Source organism: Poecilia reticulata, chromosome 9, assembly GCF_904066995.2.
Source record: "Poecilia reticulata chromosome 9, P_reticulata-male-v2, whole genome shotgun sequence".
Classification (NCBI taxonomy): domain Eukaryota; kingdom Metazoa; phylum Chordata; class Actinopteri; order Cyprinodontiformes; family Poeciliidae; genus Poecilia; species Poecilia reticulata.
Genome location: NC_088838.1, coordinates 19,549,342 through 19,567,618, shown reverse-complemented (window position 1 = coordinate 19,567,618; position 18,277 = coordinate 19,549,342). Strand labels below are relative to the sequence as shown.

General features: G+C 36.8%; 2 protein-coding genes across 3 annotated transcripts; one reads left to right on the top strand and one right to left on the bottom strand.

The window, feature by feature from the left end:
* Positions 1-1,012: 1,012 nt before the first annotated feature.
* On the top strand, positions 1,013-8,279 carry bri3bp (bri3 binding protein). The gene is made up of 3 exons (XM_008418511.3): positions 1,013-1,350; positions 3,295-3,397; positions 3,492-8,279. The coding sequence occupies exons 1-3, from the start codon at positions 1,168-1,170 to the stop codon at positions 3,911-3,913; spliced, it is 708 nt and encodes a 235-aa protein (XP_008416733.1). The 5' UTR covers positions 1,013-1,167; the 3' UTR covers positions 3,914-8,279.
* A 1,101-nt stretch (positions 8,280-9,380) lies between these two features.
* wdr31 (WD repeat domain 31) lies at positions 9,381-16,824 on the bottom strand. Of its 2 annotated transcripts, XR_534472.3 has the most exons (11): positions 15,732-16,824; positions 15,081-15,152; positions 13,118-13,250; positions 12,892-12,966; positions 12,656-12,800; positions 12,024-12,124; positions 11,816-11,883; positions 11,449-11,590; positions 11,100-11,262; positions 10,627-11,004; positions 9,381-10,008 (listed from the first exon to the last, which is right to left on the bottom strand). XR_534472.3 is itself a non-coding variant. In XM_008418512.3 (10 exons), the coding sequence occupies exons 2-10, from the start codon at positions 15,125-15,127 to the stop codon at positions 10,802-10,804; spliced, it is 1,077 nt and encodes a 358-aa protein (XP_008416734.1). In that variant the 5' UTR covers positions 15,128-15,152; positions 15,732-16,824; the 3' UTR covers positions 9,381-10,801. The 2 variants fall into 2 exon arrangements, 1 of the variants encoding a protein (XP_008416734.1); XM_008418512.3 differs by having other exon boundaries at positions 9,381-11,004.
* Positions 16,825-18,277: the final 1,453 nt, after the last annotated feature.

Sequence of the window (18,277 nt, the reverse complement as noted above, 5' to 3'; positions counted from 1 at the left end):
AAAGTGTATTTCCTTTGAGTCCTGTCAGATCTATGGAAAAATTAGAAGTGATACTTATATTAAATAACAAAAGCAAATATAATTTGCAACCTAATGGTGAAAAAAAGTAAGACCTGAATGACCTCAATGTGCTATTTTGTTGTGGAAATAGTATGCAGAAATAAAAAAGATCAAAGTTGTTAAAACTATCTTTTAATTAAAAATCTCAACTGATTTCATTTTTTTGTTGTTTTTTCATTTGTCTGTCTCTTGTTTTATCTTTTTAGTTTGAGCCACCTGAAACATTTGAGTCAGACTTTGCAGATTCCCCATTGTGTCACATTAAATTTTACAAAAATACATCGAGATTTGTTGTAATGTGACACGTTGGGAAAAACTACTGATCCTGAATTTCAACGATATGAATAGTTTTGCATGGCAAAAGGACTTATTCACCTGTATCTTGTAAATATTTTACCTCTCATTTAAAATGCTTCTGAAGAAAAAATCTAAATGGCTGCATACCTACCAATAAACAGTCTGTAGTTTCGTATGGAGGACAAATCTATAATTTCTACATGTACTATTGAATAGCACTACTAGAAGTACCACTCGTTGATCAGCAGAGGGCAGCAGCAAACTGTAGTTAATCTCAATCTACCTCACTTTGAGGTGAAGAGAGTTGTTGCATTAAATAGTATAGGAAATATAATATCTACAGGAATAACTCTTTTTCTTTATGCAAATATATGCCTTTAGGAATTAGTATATTTAAAAATATATATCTAATTAACATGTTTATCATTTTAAGAGTATATCATAAAGTTGTTTTTACAAAATGTCTATGATAACATCACACAAGTGTATAACATGTTACTTATTATACATGTTTACATGTATTATATGCATGTTGTAAAACTTGTAAATTTATATAAAAGAACATTTGTTTTTTACAAAAAAAACAGAAGAAGCATTGCACTTGCGCTCTTAACTGCACTTTCCTGTCTGGATTTGGAGCACACCTTTTTCCGAGGCACCCTGAATGTAACAGCGCTATCACCACCATCACAGCCAGCGTCTCCCTACCAAGGTGTCCACTTTCGGCAGCTAGCTGTTGTTTTTACCTCGGGTTTTAATTGAAACATTTTGATACTAACTTGTACTTGACACCTCTGGACGCTTGCTGCCATGAAGGAGAGCAGGATTTTTGTGATTTTCTTGGTGCTTTCCGCCTCTCTTCTGTGCACAGCCGAAGCGGGCAGGGGCAGGAGCGGCAGCAGCAACCAGAACAGCTTCAGACGGGCAGCTAACGGGATCTACCAGACTCTGAGCAGCGTGTTCGGAGAGGATAACATCAGAGCCCTGTACAAGGTGAGCGGAGGACACTGAAGGGGAGCATAGACTGGTTCTCGTTAAATTATGAGCTGGCCAGCTGCTTGCAGTCCACACATGATGAACAGGAAATAAGAAAAAAGCGGGCTCGGCCTGGTCAATTTATCATGGATGCCATTTTGAAATATTGGTATTAATCCAATGATTTTCCGTCTGTTGAGGACCCCAGTCTAAACGCTTTGTTATATAAATATGTAAGTTATATATGTGTGTCATTGCAGTTTGGTTTCAAGGTTGCAAGATCATTTCTAAACTGCGAATTCATGCATTACTTCGAAGGCCTTTTACGGTATCAGTCTTTGAAAGCGTCCTCTATCATTTCATAGATAAGTCCTCATGTGAAGGACATTCTGAGCTTCCCTGTGTGCTCTCATTGGTCCAGATGCACTTCCTGCATTTTGAAAAGCTGCACATTTCCTGCGTTTAGCCGCCAAAGCAAAGTACCTGTTTGCTTCCCATGTAACGGTGGTCACGTGATAATCAACACAAATGAACGCAATGGAAATGTAATTATTTTACATTTGTGGACATTAGCCTGCGTGGTATTCTTACCATATGATAACATTGCGGAAAGTTTCACAGCATCACAGCAGTGGCACAAAAATGCTAACAAAACATCCATAGCATGTGATATACTTGCTTTTATTCAAGATAGAAAAATAGATACGAATCCAGTCTACGGTATTTTTTATTTTATTTTTATTTTTATCCAGTCTACAGAGGAAAAAAGACCCTGATAGCGAATGACGTCAAAATGCTATATTTAGAACAGAGCAAGCTTATGAATATTAATGAGGAAGTGTGACGTCATTCGCGATCTGTGCCGGTTTTTTTCGTACTGTAGACGGGTTGTAACACCATCAATTCAACAAATCAGGAAAAAGATAGAAATCATGTGACAGCTACAGTATTATCCCACTTGTTCCACAATACCACGTGGTGATTGTTCAGGCAGTGTGAATGTCTTTACAAGATTTGTTTTTTGTCAGTAAGATTATATTTAAGAAGACTGTTGGAGATTTTTTTTTAAAGTGCAAAAGACATATATTTGGTTAAAGTTAATAAAACATGGTGAATCATTTTAAAGAACATTGCTGGTATTGTCTTGAAAGTGTTAAACCCATCCCCATCAGTACAACTGAGAAAATGTTCTTGATTTAAATTATTTCACAGCATGAATGTGCTCCAGACAAGGCAGGCTATAAAACTCATAGAAATGTAACCGGTTGAATGCATTTGCTGCGTCCAGCAAGAGTTCTGGACTCTACGCCACTTTCATGGGCTTCTTCTTCTCATTTAAATCATTTTGCACCTTAGCAACAGTTGTAACATAAAAATTTTTGCATATGTCAATTTTACAGTGCATCACAATAAAAGCACTGTTTCTGGTGCTTCCTTGATACTAGGCAAATGAAGAAGCAAAAAAAAAAAAGGTTTTAATAGAAGTGTAACTATCAATCAGTCAGAGGCTACAATTTGTCAAGTATTCATTTTCAAGACACTGAAAAATATGAACATATTGCCAAAAAAAACTTGTTTGTGTTTTCTTAAGCAGTTGGGCTGCTTTTAGAAGCAGTTGAGACCCAAATGGAAGAATAACGATGTGCAAAAAGTGAATTTTGCATAGTAGGTCTCCTGTAAAACACTGGGTCAAAGATACGGGTGTATTGTGTCTGAAGAGGTTACCTGGTTAATACTGGCTTTATTTTTATAAAAGTCTTACTTTAAATTGCTGACTCAATTAAGGCTTTTCAAACAGAGACTGGCTGTCTTTGATGCTATATCAAGGAAACATTTTCGTGATGAGTTTAAATGACTAGATCACCATAAGTTGCATCATAAGGTCACTTACATGATATCATTGATATCATTTTTTGTAGAATGAACCTGCCCTAACCTTCACTGTCTCTTCTTTCTGCTCAGTTTTTCTCCAAAGCAACAGAGCGTTTCGTCCATGGAGTGGACTCTTTTATGGATACCATATGGAAGATCTGGTCAGATCTGCTTGATGTGATGGGAATTGATTGTAAGTCATGAACTTGCAGCACTTTTTTTCTTTATTTGACACAAAAAAGGTAGATAATATATTTCCTGTCTCTCTCCCTCTCTGGTTTGTGAAGCATCAAACCTCAGCCACTACTTCAGCCTCACGTCTCTAAGCAACTCCCCAGCACGCGCCTTGCTTCTGCTCGCTGCCATACTGTTGGCCTACTGGTTCCTATCCATGTTCCTGGGGGGAGTGTTTTATCTGCTGCACGCAGTTTTTGGACGCTTCTTCTGGCTGGCGAGGGTCATACTTTTCGCCCTGTCCTGCCTCTACATCCTCCAGAAGTTCGAGGGCGACCCGGAGCGAGCCGTGCTGCCTCTGTGCTTCATCATGGCTGTGTACTTCATGACAGGACCCGTTGGAGCGTACTGGCGTCGAGGAGGCGGGGCGGGCACGCTGGAGGAGAAAATTGACCACCTGGACACTCAGATCAGGCTGCTCAACATCAGGCTGAGCCGCGTCATAGACAGCCTCGAGCACAGCGGGGAGCAGTAGACCCGCAGCAAGGAGAAGGATCAGGCTTAACCACAAGTATTTAACTCACTTTCCTGATAACATCTGCAGGAAAACAACCACCAGGTATTTACAACTCAACTGTCAGGTGGGATAAACTAAGATCTGAACACAGGGTTTTAAAGGCTTGAGTCGATTATTGGAACATAAATGTAAAATTTCTCTAAGAGTTAGACACGTCAACCAAACCAAACATTTTTGCTTGATTATGGTAAACAGAAAAAAATTGGGACATTTTTTTGTACCTCTGTAAAGAAGTTTAACTGTGAGCTCTCTTTCTCTTTCACACATCTTAGCAACTTATAACAAGCTGTCAAATGATAGATTTATTTTTCTTTTGTTGAAGTACATAGAGTGCTCATGCTAAGAAAATAAACATTTTATATTTAGATTTTTGCCCTTTTGAAACCCCTTGAAATCTGTTTGAAACTACTGTAAAAAAAATAATAATAATGTGAGCACGAATGCCTGACTTGAATTGAGACATTGTTATTTCTGATATGTAAAGATGTTGTATAGTTGTCCACAGTGAGATTTATTTATTTCATCCAAACATATTGAAATTTCTTCTGATTAATGACCATCTTGTGGCGAATGTGACGTCCAGACCTTTCTTTTGTGTGTGTGTTTGGGTACATGAGTCAATGCCGCAGTGACCTGCTCCAGTGTGTGTTTGTGGTCAGACATGGGAATTGGAAAAACATTGCATCTAAAGTCACATTCTGATGTGGAAACCATACAGAGAGCCAGCAATATCTCAGGGACTCACTCAACACATAATGAAATATGAGTTCTATTATAAGTCACGTTTTTGTTTCTTGAAATCTGTGTGTGTTGTGAAGTTTAATTTATGCATACCGTCCACAGAAATCCTTCTTTTAATGTTGTACTTGTTGTGGTGACTCAAATCGGGTCATGTTTTTATCATATCCATGCTCTAATACTTTGAGTCACAGGATACTGGCTAATTGGTCTTAGAAAAATCACCTTTTTCAGAACACAGTTTTTATTGTATATCTTTTTTTTTTAAACTGAAGGATAAAGGGCCTTGCACAAGTCTGGATAGTTGGAAACTTTCAATGGGAATCATTGGGAATTTTTTGGGAAGTAACTATTAACAGTAATATTTAAAAATGTTAAACGTCAGCTCTTATCAGGGATTTCAAATAGGGGGTTATTTTAGCATAATTTTGAATACTTTTGACTGTATCTATGCAGTTCCTCCATCACATGCATAGGGGGATGCTGGAATCCAGTCGTTTCCCATTCATTCCCCAAATTCCTAATTAAAGTTTTGAAATTACTCCAAAGTGGAAATTGCTGAAACATTTCTGTAAATCTTGTTTTCAACTTGGTTGAACTTGATTGAAAACAAGTTTCAACCAAGTTGAAACTTACTCATACTTGAGTAATAGACACTATTACCCAACTATCTATTACTTACTTACTCAACTATCTATTACTTAAGTATCTTTTACTCAACAGATACTTGTATCACTTCAATCATCTTTAAAAGAAAGTGCATTTGATCTCATTTTGTGGCTTTTAAAAGTTGCAAATCCATCCATATTTTCTGTACAATGGGTTAGATTTTAGTGAGTTTTGTCTTATTGGCCATTTCCCTGGAGACATTTCTTTACACCTATGTTTTATAGCTTTGGAGGAGTCATTCAAACGTTGTGATGGTATAAGACCCATAATGCAAGGCAGCAAACATCCCCAGCTGAAGGTAAATAAATGAAGGTTTATTTAGGAAATTAAAATCAAAATGTTTTTGCAACTTTAATCACTAGCATCTCCTTCCTTAACATGGGAGCATGCCATTTTAATGAAACTCTGTTTGAATGCAGGGATTTTGTTAGTTTGCTTAAATCAGTCAGCTGTTACAGTAGTGAAGGTGATGAAGTTGACCTAGATGCACAAGCAATGGTCTTGCAAAACACAAACTGCTCTATTCAACCTTATTATGTTTTTAATGTTTTTATACATTTAGTTTTAGTTCTAAATCATCATGGACTTTAAAGTCTTAAGTTTGAAGTGCCTTACAAAAGTAATGATACCCCTTGAACTTCTCTACATATAGTTGTTACAACCACAAAATGTAATGTTTTGCAATTTTGTGAAACAAAGTTGTGCGTAATTGTGAAGTGAAATTGGAAAGAATAAAATTCAATGTTTTTTGTTTTGTTTTACAAATAAAAATCTAATTTAAATCGAACCCTCTGAGCCTCTTACACAGCTTGTAGAAGCTTCTTTGGCTGAAGGTATAATAAATCTCTAACAGATTTGAAATTTGTCATAATTTGCAGAAACTAGCCTAAGTTCAGCCAGATTAGATGGGAGAGCAACTTTCAAGTTTTGCCACAGATTTTTAAATTTAGGTCTGGGTTCTGATTCGGTTATTCTCAGACATGAATCTGCTTGGATCTGAACTATTTCGTTGCAGCTTCGGCTGTATTATTATCATTATGTGTTATTATCATGCTGAAAGGTGAACATTTTCCTCCAGCTTCTCTATCCATTATGAAGAAATGCATCCCTACAGCATGATGCATCACCATCCTGTTTGTAGTTGAAATGGGACAAAATGAATAAGTTCAACAGGGGTGGATATTTTTGTAGGCACTTGCAGAAGAACCCGTATAAGTGACCATTCAATGCCAGTTGCAGTTTATTGCAAGTCTACTTGACCCATAGATGATGAGCTAATGTTAAAAATATCACTTTGCTCTGTATTCTTGATTTTGAAAGTCCAGGATTGATTTTCTTCTTAGCAGGTTTGGTAGTGCTGCACAATTGTTAAAATCCATAAGATAACGTTTTGTGGGATAGATCCACATTTTCCTCACTGTATTTCTCGGTCATTGAGATGATTCCAGGTCCCTCTGTTAACTTTAGCATCTCAGGCAGAGAGACTCCACCCGACAGGCTGGGTTTATTATTGCCATGCATGAAGTCAGGAATCTCGTCATATAGCAACCTAGAAATATCGCAACCCAAAGAGTCCTTTCTTTATATTCCCCAATTAAAAGTCTTAACATTTTGTGGCACCACTGGCATTTATTCAGTAGTAGTTTAAAAGCATGTTGTCTCCGAACCTATGCCCCTAACATATGCTAATAGTTTGGTAATTTATTTATTAATTTTTTTCATTAATACGTTTTTGGTTGGATGTTTGTTTTTTTTGTGGTGTTCACTGCTGGCAAGCAATCATTTACATCCAAATTTTAGATTTTTCTTGTTTTGCCAAAACATTCCCAGCCTGCTTGCTACATAAAAAAAAAACATCCAAGTTGTTGAACTGTTCATTGTCATGTGAGATTTGTTGCATGCTGCCTTTATCTTTGGAGATTTCAGTTTTGCTTCCTGCGTCAAGATTTTAACGAATGTCATGAGATCAGCCAGAAATCGATTGTTTTTGGGTTATGTTACTGTATAATGCAGCTTGTGTTTCTGCACTATTTATTTACACTGGAGACTGGGATTTATTGACCAAATGATCATTCTTGGTTTAAAAAGAAAAAAAGACTGGATACAATCACTGTTTTCTCTTTCGATAATCACTGTAGTGTCTCTGAAATGGAGATACATATTGAACTATGGGAATCAAACACTTCTTTTCTCTTTAGGCAGCTGACGAGAGAGATGGGCTTATGATCTATTGATGGCCTACAGATTAATCTGTATTTACATTCATATTTCTGAAGAAACGGAGCTAAATGTGTGCTTTATCAAGGTACTTGGTGACTGATAACTATTGTTGACTGGTGTTACCCAAATATACTATGGAGAATTGCAATAATCTGTTTAAATTCACACCTAAACCTGTATAATACTATTACAGCTGGGTGAGGATTTGAAGCTCTTTCACATCTTTAAAACACTTGAGAGCTTGTAAGGTATTGTGTGGAACATCATGCCACTAATTATAAATGTTATCATGAGCCACTTACTGTAGATGCTGGTTGAAACCAAACAGATTCCAGTGTTGGCGTCTGTCAGCATTAGATTCATTACTTCACCCAGATGTTTATTCTCTTGTTTAGAGTGTATAATGAATGGCTTTTAAGTCCATTAAATTACTGTAACCCAACTGTGTCTATTATTTCAAATGGACTTTATATCTTGTGCCAATTTTTATTACTGTAAGAAAATTTGATCTTAGGCTTTTTATTATTATTTACGTTTTTTTATGTTTTGTTTTTTCTTTATCATGTTAAGTCTTCTGTACTTGACTCCTGATTTCTTTTTTGTGTTTGGGTGTGACTTTATGAACAACTTTGTGGAAAAATAGCTTTTTGAGCAAAGATGAGGTTCAGATTTGAATAAACACATGTATAACTGAAAACTAATGTTTTGATTCATTACTATTTTCAAGCGAGTGAGATATTCCTGTTTTCTGTGATGTATATTCTGTCGATACTTTCTCTATACGGTCTGAAACTTGGCCTGTACTGTCATCCTGTAGTGTCTGCTTTTAAGTCTGCCTTCCATTTTGTATTTTCTTTTAATTGGGATAAATATGCTGCAGGTCCATCTCTGTAAGAGACTAAGTTGCCAACAATATTGCTAAAATCTCTGGCTGTTCATAGACACCTGTATCCATATACTGATGAAAAGTTGAGTGGAAGGGAAAAGTGTGGTACAAAAAGTTACACAGCTAGCCACAGCTTTGGAAGAATTAAAAACCAAAACATGTTCTAGAGTTCTGGTAAAGAGCCAGAAGCTCAGGTCCACAGCTGGAGTCAGGGCTTTGAATCCACCTCGCACAGATTTATCTCAGATCTGTGCTGCAACTGTTTGATTTCTGGCATAAAACCTTTTCTGAACCAGAGACTACATAAAAAGCATTTCATGTAGGCTAAGGAGAAAAATGAAAATAAATGTTCTATTTCATATAGAGACCTGGGCTTCCAGTAAACCTCAGCAGAACCACAGGCTGACTCTCCGTGCCATGCTGCATTGATGCAGTCACTTATGCAGAGGCCTGACCAAGTACTGAGTTGATTGGGATATTCTGAAGAACATTATTGAAATTTCTGTATTTCAGTACCTAAATTCACAAAGCAATATATATATATATATATATATATATATATTCGTGGCAGGTGGTCACCTGCAACGAACGGCTATTATATATAGATTAATTCCACACAGACAGCATTCTAACCTTCATTTTGGTGATTTTCTGCATACACTAATGAAAACATGTTCAGAAAGCATATCTTAATTCATTGAAAATTACTACTGTACAGGATATGATTTTCAGTACTCTGAAATTTCTGTATCAAAAATCTTTTGTTTCATGGGATACATTCAACTTTTCTGAGAAACTGAATGTTGGGTCTTCATTGGGTTTAACCAAATTAAAAGAAAACACTTGAAAAATATAATGTGTATCGAACTTGTATGCGTTTCACTCCTAATTGAATTACTTAAGTCAATTGAGCTGTTTACGAAATTCTAATTTATTGAAATGCTCCAACATAGTTATATCAAAGGTGGTTTTAAGATATTACATTTTTCTGACACTAGGTGGCGCTAATAAATAATGTGTTAGTGCTACAAAATTTATATTTGTGTGGAAGCGGTTCCACTGGTTGAAGACATTACATGAAGCCAAATGCTCAACAAAAGTGAAACCAAAAATTTAAGTAACTAGATGGTTACAAGTTTCTAGCAGGTGTCTACAGAATATTTATTGAAAAATTGTTGGAATAAAAGTAAAATTACAATGGCAAAAAAAAAAAGTTGACATGAAATACATTTTACAAATAAATATCTTTATAAGTAGATTTTTTGTTTACCAGCTGGTATCAAACACAAAATTAGTGATTTAAGAATTAGTACAAACAAAATCAATGTGATGCTTAAACTGGCAAGGGAGCAAACTAACATAAAAATCAGTCAATTCTGATACGGTTTGGTTCTAACATGTGTTCCCTAAATCCCTGAGAAATAATTAGAAATCGGAAGCTTCTCTGATTGATGCGGCTTTAGACAAAGCCATGCAGAGTTTTCTTGCTGCTTCCTCAGTTTCTCCACCTGGTTATGTTGGTGCAACAAGTTTGTTTCACCTGTTTAAGATGGCATTAGTAGGAGGATTAGGTGTACAGTTCAAACATGAGAGCAGTTTAAATTAATGTACTGCATGCTTGTACTAATAGGCTTTAAATTTCTAATAACAAACACATGAAGCAAGAATCTGAAAGACTGTACAACATCTTCATTTTTATACTTGCACATTTTCCCTTCATGTTCAGTTGATCAAAATAAGTCCGTTACTGGTATTTTGCATAGTTGCTTAAAAATTCAAATGTTATGGCTAACAACACAAAATATCAACTATGCACATCTTAAAGTAAAAATATAAGAATCTGTATCAACAGGAAACCTTTTCTATACAAGAACAAAATAAGTTCATATGAGCTGGCATTTTCAATATTCTGTAGTTCTAACATTTCGACACAAAAAAAATAATACAAACATAATAAAAGTATTTTTCTAAAATAAACTGAAATGATTAACTTTAACAAAACTTTGTTGTGTCACCTTATTAAGTAAAATCCCAATAAAACACACTACGGTTTGTAGTTGTAAAGTGACAACTTTACAACTACTATTTGTAAAGTAGTTGATCATTTTTGCACTGCACTGTGGATTTAAACTACAGACTTCACACATCACTTGCTCACCTTTCCCATCCATTGCTCTTCTGGCAATTTCTTGGTATGGCAGGTTGGTAAAGCAAAAATGCCAGTAAAATCATTAAATGATGACATAAAAAAGGTTTTTAAAAAGGAAGTATGTCGTTACTGCTCGCTGAATGCCTTGATGTCCATATAAGTCCCATTATATGCTTTGGTGCTGTCAGAATCGTGCCACAACTCTCATATTCAGACTTCCAGCACCACCTGAACCAGCACCAGAAACCTGCGCCTGGAGGGACCCCTGGTCCAGCTGGATATGTTGGAGACCAGCGTTGAAGCTGGCACACAGCAAACTGTTGGTATCGGTGGGAGTCAAAGAAACCAGAGGACCAGCACCATCCAGAGACAATGTCCCTAAACAGACTGAAATCAGCAGAAAGTAGAGTGTTATAGGTGTCAGAAACTGACACTATACTCTTCAGGAAGGGTTTTCCTTTACCCAGAAGCTCGGGTCCTACCTGCTGTATTCTGATCCCAGATTTTGACCGAACAGTCGTGGGAGGATGTTGCTATCTGAGCCGAGCCACCAGAAAACACAGGTAGAAATGTGCAGCAGGCTGTGGTCTGCAGGTGACCTCTGTACTCCACAACTTTACAGCCAGGCTGACGCAAGTCCCAGAGCTGACAACACACAAACACCTCACTTTCCTCACAAACAATCAACAGTTTCAGGAATATAGCACAACAACAAAGAACATCTGAAACATCTCACCACACATGGGATAAAATCATCATCCTATGCCATATGGATTGTTTCTAACTCATATCTAATCCATAAAATCTAGAAAGTGCCTCTTTTGATCTCACCGTGGCTTCACAACCCTGGCCTCCAAAGCCGTTGCTGCTGGACACCAAGTAGTTCCCGTTTGGAGAGACATCACAGTGAGTCTGTATATACTGCTTAGCTGGGAAGGTGTTGGTCACCTGCCACGAACGGCTATCCCACACCCTACAAGCAAAACATGTGAAAAGACAAGCAAACACAGTTTTTAGTGAATGTACAATAAATATTTAGACCAAGGCTAAAACGGTTGTTTGACTTTGTAATATAAGTGACTGAACATTCTCCATGAGATGGGATTCTGCATTTTTCGCAGGGGCTGTAGATGAATTTCACTAAATTTGAACCAGTCATCTAAAAAGATGCATCCCAACAAGCAGAGCTTTGCTGTACCTTATAGTTTTATCCTCTGAGGTCTGGACTACAGAAAAGCTAGCTGGCACCCAACATACATGAGTCACCTGGAAACAAATAAATATGTAGAAAAGCTGAAACCTTACAGAAATCAAAATATAAATATATGGTATAAATTAGTTGAACGTAGATCATATTTGCAATTAGGTGCATCACTAGCTACAAAAGCACGAATTAATGCTCTCACCAGGTTTCTCGAGATGTTATGTCTGTGTTCACACTTTGCAGATTCTATATCCCACAGGCACATCCAGTTGTCCCGAGAACCAGTGCAAAGCTTTCTTCCATCTACAAAGAATTTAAAATAGCAGCATCAGATATGCAGTACACTTTATTATCCCCCAAAACTAAGTTTAGATAACCATGTTAGGCAGGGAATATATAATGCAATTTTTTTTCTGCAAATAATACAGAAAAACACAAAAAATTGTTCTTATTTTACTCCATGCATATGATCAGTTTGTAATTTCCAATCCAATCTTTGCAGGTTAGAGAAATATCCTCACCGCCAAAATCTAAAGTTTGCCTTTTATGGTATATATCTAATTCGATTTAACAAATGCTACCAGAAGTACAGAAATTTGTAACCTAAGTTGCAGTTTCCTCAAAACAACAGCAGTGGGAATAATTATTATTTGCCATTTCATTCTAAATGTGTCGCATCAGTTGAAATAATGCTACTATGATTATACATTTCTATAATAAATTGCTGTTTTGATAAAAAAAAAATGCAGACTGATAACTTGTTGTTAACATAAATACAAAAGTGAAATATTGTTTAATGATGGAGGAAACTGAGTGTGTTCTTAAAGTTTATACCTGGGCTGACAGCAATTCCATTGACAACCAGCTCATGTCCACAAAACTCCTGAATCGGTTCGTCTCCCTGGTTCAGGTCCCACATGAGAACGGTTTTGTCCCGCGAGGCACTAAAGATCCATGTACTGCCGGGATAACAAAGCACCTGGGGGGAAATATGAAGACCGTCGATCAGTGTGTGAAAATTTTAACAGCTATTAATTGCATTAAAGCAGCTCCCTTCCCACTGACTTTACCTTGGTAACCTCTCTGTTGTGACCCTGGAAGGACTGACACATCTGGCCTTGTTTCCAGTCGTACACCACAACGGCCTACGGGAGAGGAGGCAGGCATTTTACGCTTATTAGCTCCAGGTATTATCAAAGCATCACACAACAACATTTATAACTCCCACACTCGGTACTGCCACTTATATTTTGATCAATGCTGTAAAAGCAAGACAATAAACATATGTTGCTCTACCTGGTCACTGCCACCAGAAACACACAGGTCTGGGCTGAGATTGGTCACAGTGTTGATGGATCCATAGTGGGCAGGTTCATACTGTAACACCTGACTGTCGAAGGTGTTCTCAGCCTTCTCCCCTTGAGGTGATCTGTACAAAATACGTATGTATGTAAGTATGATAATTTTTGGGGGGGGGATTTCTGGTTAGATGGCGGAAAAATTTGTGATTTTAGCCATTACTATACCAAGAATATTTCAAAATTAAGGTAATCTCAAAACAGCATCATACAGTTCACAAACCTATTCAAACCTCTCGGGTTCATGTCTGATGATTTGGTTGTTTTAAAGTTTCTTTTTAGGAAAATAATGTAATGAATATTTAAAAAATCATTTTGTTTTAAATGCCAGACACTTCTTACTGTCTGGTTCTGTAGCGGTGAAGTTACTGCAGGTTCTTAGGTCAACGCTACAGCTGGTTCAGAACGCTGCTGCTCACGTTCCCAAAATACATTAAAGATCTCTTGTCTTCTACCCTGCACCCCACATGGAGAAGCAGCATTCAGCTGCTATGCACCACAAATCAGGACCAAACTTCCAGAAAACTGCAAAAATGCTGAAAAACTGAGCTCTTTTAAATTAAGGCTAAAAACCCACCTGCTAAGAGTTGCCTTTGATCAGTAATAAGTGGAACATAGAGCAACATATCGATGATGGCATTTGACAAAGTGTAATGTTTATTGCTTGTTTTACAAATGGTAACTATATCATGTCTTTATGGTGTAAAGCAATTTGAACTGCCTTGTTGCTATACAAATGACCATGATTTGACTGCACACCATGCCATGTTTCTGGCAGATGGCTCACACACCGATGCAAAAAACACTATCTGATACAGTTCATGCAGATGATGTAAACATTTTAAAATGAATTCTGCTCCTTAATAAGACTGCTAGAAATACGTCCCTAAAGATCCCATTTAATTTGTCTCTGCTCAGTTAGTTGTTGTGTTTGTAAATAATGCAAGTTTATCCTCTGAGCTTAGGAGCTTTTGTTTTGCCTAAATGATTAAGTGGATTAAAATGCGGAAAACCTCGGGTTCCATTGAGGCAAAACCTAGAGAGACTAGCAGCTCCGGGATCTCGAAGATCAAAAAAAGTGATCCTTTAGAGTTTTCTGTAGAAAGAGAAAAACAGAGGCTTGCGTCCCTATAGAACTGCGCTCCTTCAGCTGACAGATTGGAAACTGATTAGGTCAACTACTACTGTTTTTAGTTAGAGTAAGTGTTTTCATTTTTGCATAGAGCAGATTTGTGTTTATTGACTACTTCAATAACACCGAGAAAACACGCCAGAGTTCCCAGTACAACAGTATTTACACCAACATATACAACAAAAATGCATGACATGGCCTACTTTTTATTTAAAAGAATAAAGTAGCAATTGTTCTCACTGCTTCTAAAAATATACATATTACAATAGCTTTGATAATGTTACATAACGTGTTTAATATTTTGATTTTGATAAACAAAAGCCTTGAATAAACACCTTGTAAAACTAGCTGTAATGCTTAATACACATTATATTCATTTTTATCCAAGTCTAAAAACTATTAACTAATTAGTCTGTCTATCTGCTCAGCTAGCTTAGCAGGTATGTCGGCCTTAGTCATAACAGGGTTAATTTAACAAAACTGATAGGTTGCCCCCATTTAGTTACAACACTATGACTGTCCTTGTTTTTCACCACCAGTAATGTTTCCTCTGACACTTTCTCTGTAATGTCATTATATGGATACTAATACACTGTAGGAACAGCACGACGGAAAAATATGTGGTCTTCAAACCAAAAACTTGGGCATACCTTGAGACTGGTAAGTCACCTAGGCCTACTAAGGAGCAAGGAAACTTTCTTGTAATAATAGTTTGAAGAACTACATAAAACAAGAAGGATCAGACTGTAAACAGTCCAACATAACCCACCTGTACAGCTCAGACCTCTTGCGAAACTTGCTCTGCAGCTTCCCCATGTTTGCTCAGAAACCTGCAGCCACACTGAATTACAAAAACAGAAAATCCAACTGAGGTAAAAATAAAAAAAATAAAATAAATAAATCATTCCACTAATTGAACGATAACTATTGCTTGACTTCAGGATGTAAATTGTGATGTCAGTTGTTTGTTTGTTTTTTTGTTGTTGTTTTGTTTGTTTTTTTTGTCAGGCTTTCCTACATCAATGTAGCAAAATGGAGCCCAATTAATAGGTGTGATTATACCATGCAGATACATCAACATGCACTCATGAATGCATGGTCATTATATCACTGCCACTGCATACCCTGTGAGAGATTAACCCCACATACACCACTTTCCCACGCACGCACGGCTAAGCTCCACCCTCATTATCCCCACGAATTTCTCAAACAAGCGGCAGGAAGGAGAGAGCTCCAATCCTATTAGCGCCACATCATTACCGCCACAAGGAATTAGTCAGTCGAAAACGCCTCGCTATGAACTGTGCTGGCGGTCATTATGCAACATCTCCCGCGGGAATTTAACTGAAGTTATTTGAAATAATAGTAATGTTAAAACTTCTTATTTTCGAACCCACTGCTGAAGACTCCCTCTACTTACCTGTCACCAGGAGGTGTGGTCTCTGGGGTGATGCTGAGGCTAACTAATCCTTATCGTCCATGCTAAGATCAGCAGAGCGGCGCGGCTAAAACGTAAAGTTGGAGGTATTAAAAGTTGATAAAGTCGTTGTTGGGACGACAGCGACGCTTCCCCGACAAATGGCCATGATAGTTTGACGTTCTAACTGTATAAAACACCGCACTGAAACGTTCCTTGAACTACTATACAGCCATCCTTTCCTCCGTGGAGACCGCAGCTAGACGCTTTCCCGTATCCAGGGGAAGCTGGAGTCACGTGACACGTGGAAGCGAACAAGCGGAAGTGGTATCTGCTCACAAAATAAAAGTGTGGGGTAAAAACAAAGTAATTATTTTATATCAGCGGCCTCCAACTACATATTTCAGTGAAACAAATTGATACAAGGTAATGTTTTTTATGCCAAAAATAGTATGCTTAAACTTTTAGGAAACAGACTGCACTGAAATATTTTGTACTCTGAAGGCTCATTTTTAACAAATAAAACTTAAAAGGTGTAGCATTTATTTATGACCTACAAGCTTCTGTTGCTCCTAAAGCTGTTTCTTAACGATAATATTAATGGTGCCTTCTCAGATGTAATTCATCTTCATCTCAACCAGAATGGTGTCATTTTAACTATGGGTTCATTATAAGCCAGATGGCCAGTTCCTCTTTAGCCTGAGAGATGTGGCAGGTATAATGTGCAAAAAGAATTTGAAATCTTCATGTTGTAGGCCACTGGTCATTTTGTGATTTAAGTCTATTTTTGTTTATACTTGCTGTGCTTAGTACTTTGTTGCTAAGTGCAGTAATTAGCATATCTTGCTCTTTTTTCCAATTTGCAACTGGGACACAGTTAAGTTGGCTTAAAATCTTTTTCCCACATTCATGTCCTGACTTTTGGGATAAATGAATGATCACAAACACCTCTTCCTCCTGGTTTACTGTGGTCTTCTTCAGTTAACTTGAACTTATTCACTGTTCTCCTTTGGATACAATCTTGTTTAAGACAAAGATTATTCTGAGTTTGCAGAACTCTTTTAGTGTTTGCTGATGGTTTATAAGCACTACATCACATTTAATTAGCTTTGTATTTTTTTTGCAAGTTGATACCAGTTCTTTAGTACAACTAAAAATATGATGAAATAAGATAAAAACTTTATTGTCCATAGAAATGGAAATTTGGTTTACATAATTTGTCAGATTATAAGGTGGCCCAAGTGCCGGTAATGGTAGGCTACAAAACTTTTAGAATAGTGTAAATCATAAATTTGTATTGTGAGGATCTACTGCTAATCTTAAACAGACCCACGGTGATAGACTACAAACCAGTTCCTGCTCCACTGGCTGTGGAGCTGAATGAACACTGCGCCATCTCAACAAAAATAGAACATAATGACCTTCACAGCTTACTGCAGAGCTACTTGGTTGAATACTGGTGCTACTATTATTGTTTCCACTGTAGAGATAGTTAATGGTTAACCTCTACCAGGCCATTACCAAGTAGTCCCTAAAAATAAAAAAATCTGTTCTAACCACTAAGCAAAATGTAGTTTTCTTCTTCAAGCATTTAGTCTCTTGATGTTCAGCAAGGCTTTATGCAAGCTATCTTTACTTTTTTTTTCTCCTGATGCTGATATTCTTCCATTTGAACAGACAATAAGTTCAGTTTCTGTCTTCTCCTTAAGCCATCTTAACTGTAATACTTTTGATCATAAGAACATAAACCGTTTGATTAAACCCCAACTTGTTTGTATATAGAATATCTACAACACTCGTTGTAAGGTATTTACAAAGTAAATAGGTCCAGGTTCTATTTACATTGTAAAATACCTTAAAATGAGCATATTTGATAAATTTGATAATTCTGAGACACAGCTTACAAAAAGCCACATTTTATGTTTACAAAAATGAAAATATTACTACATATAACCAGCAAAGGTTTATTTTGGATTCCTAAAGAAACTGGTATCACAAAGGAATCTATGCAAGCATATTAATGGAAAGTTGAGTGGAAGGACAAAACCCATTTAAATTAGGAAGTCATTCATAAGGTTTTTGAATCTTTTCTGATTCAAAAACATTCTATTTTATTTGGAAATCAAAGTCTTGGAATGTGGAGAAAAGAGGAACAGATTCCAGTGTTGGTCCAGTGTGTTCATTAAAATCCAAAGTTAGCACCACCATCTAGGAAATTTTACACTTCGTGTTTCCATCTGCCCCTGCCCCCAAAATACATAAACCGATTTAATGTTCCTGGGCACAAAGCTCCAAATTGTTCCAAAAAAAGATTGCTATAACTTCATTATTTTCAAATACTTGAGTATTGTTTATTTTAATAAAAATCTCAAAATATTATTGCAACTCACCTCATATGGGATTATAACTCATATAGAAAACAATGCCCTTGTAAGCCCTTTCTAAAGTCTGGCCCAGTGCACAGTACATGAACACACTTGTTATAAAAAAAAGCAAAAAAAAAAAAAAAAGCAAGATACACATTTGATATGCCACTCTGTGAAAAGAAC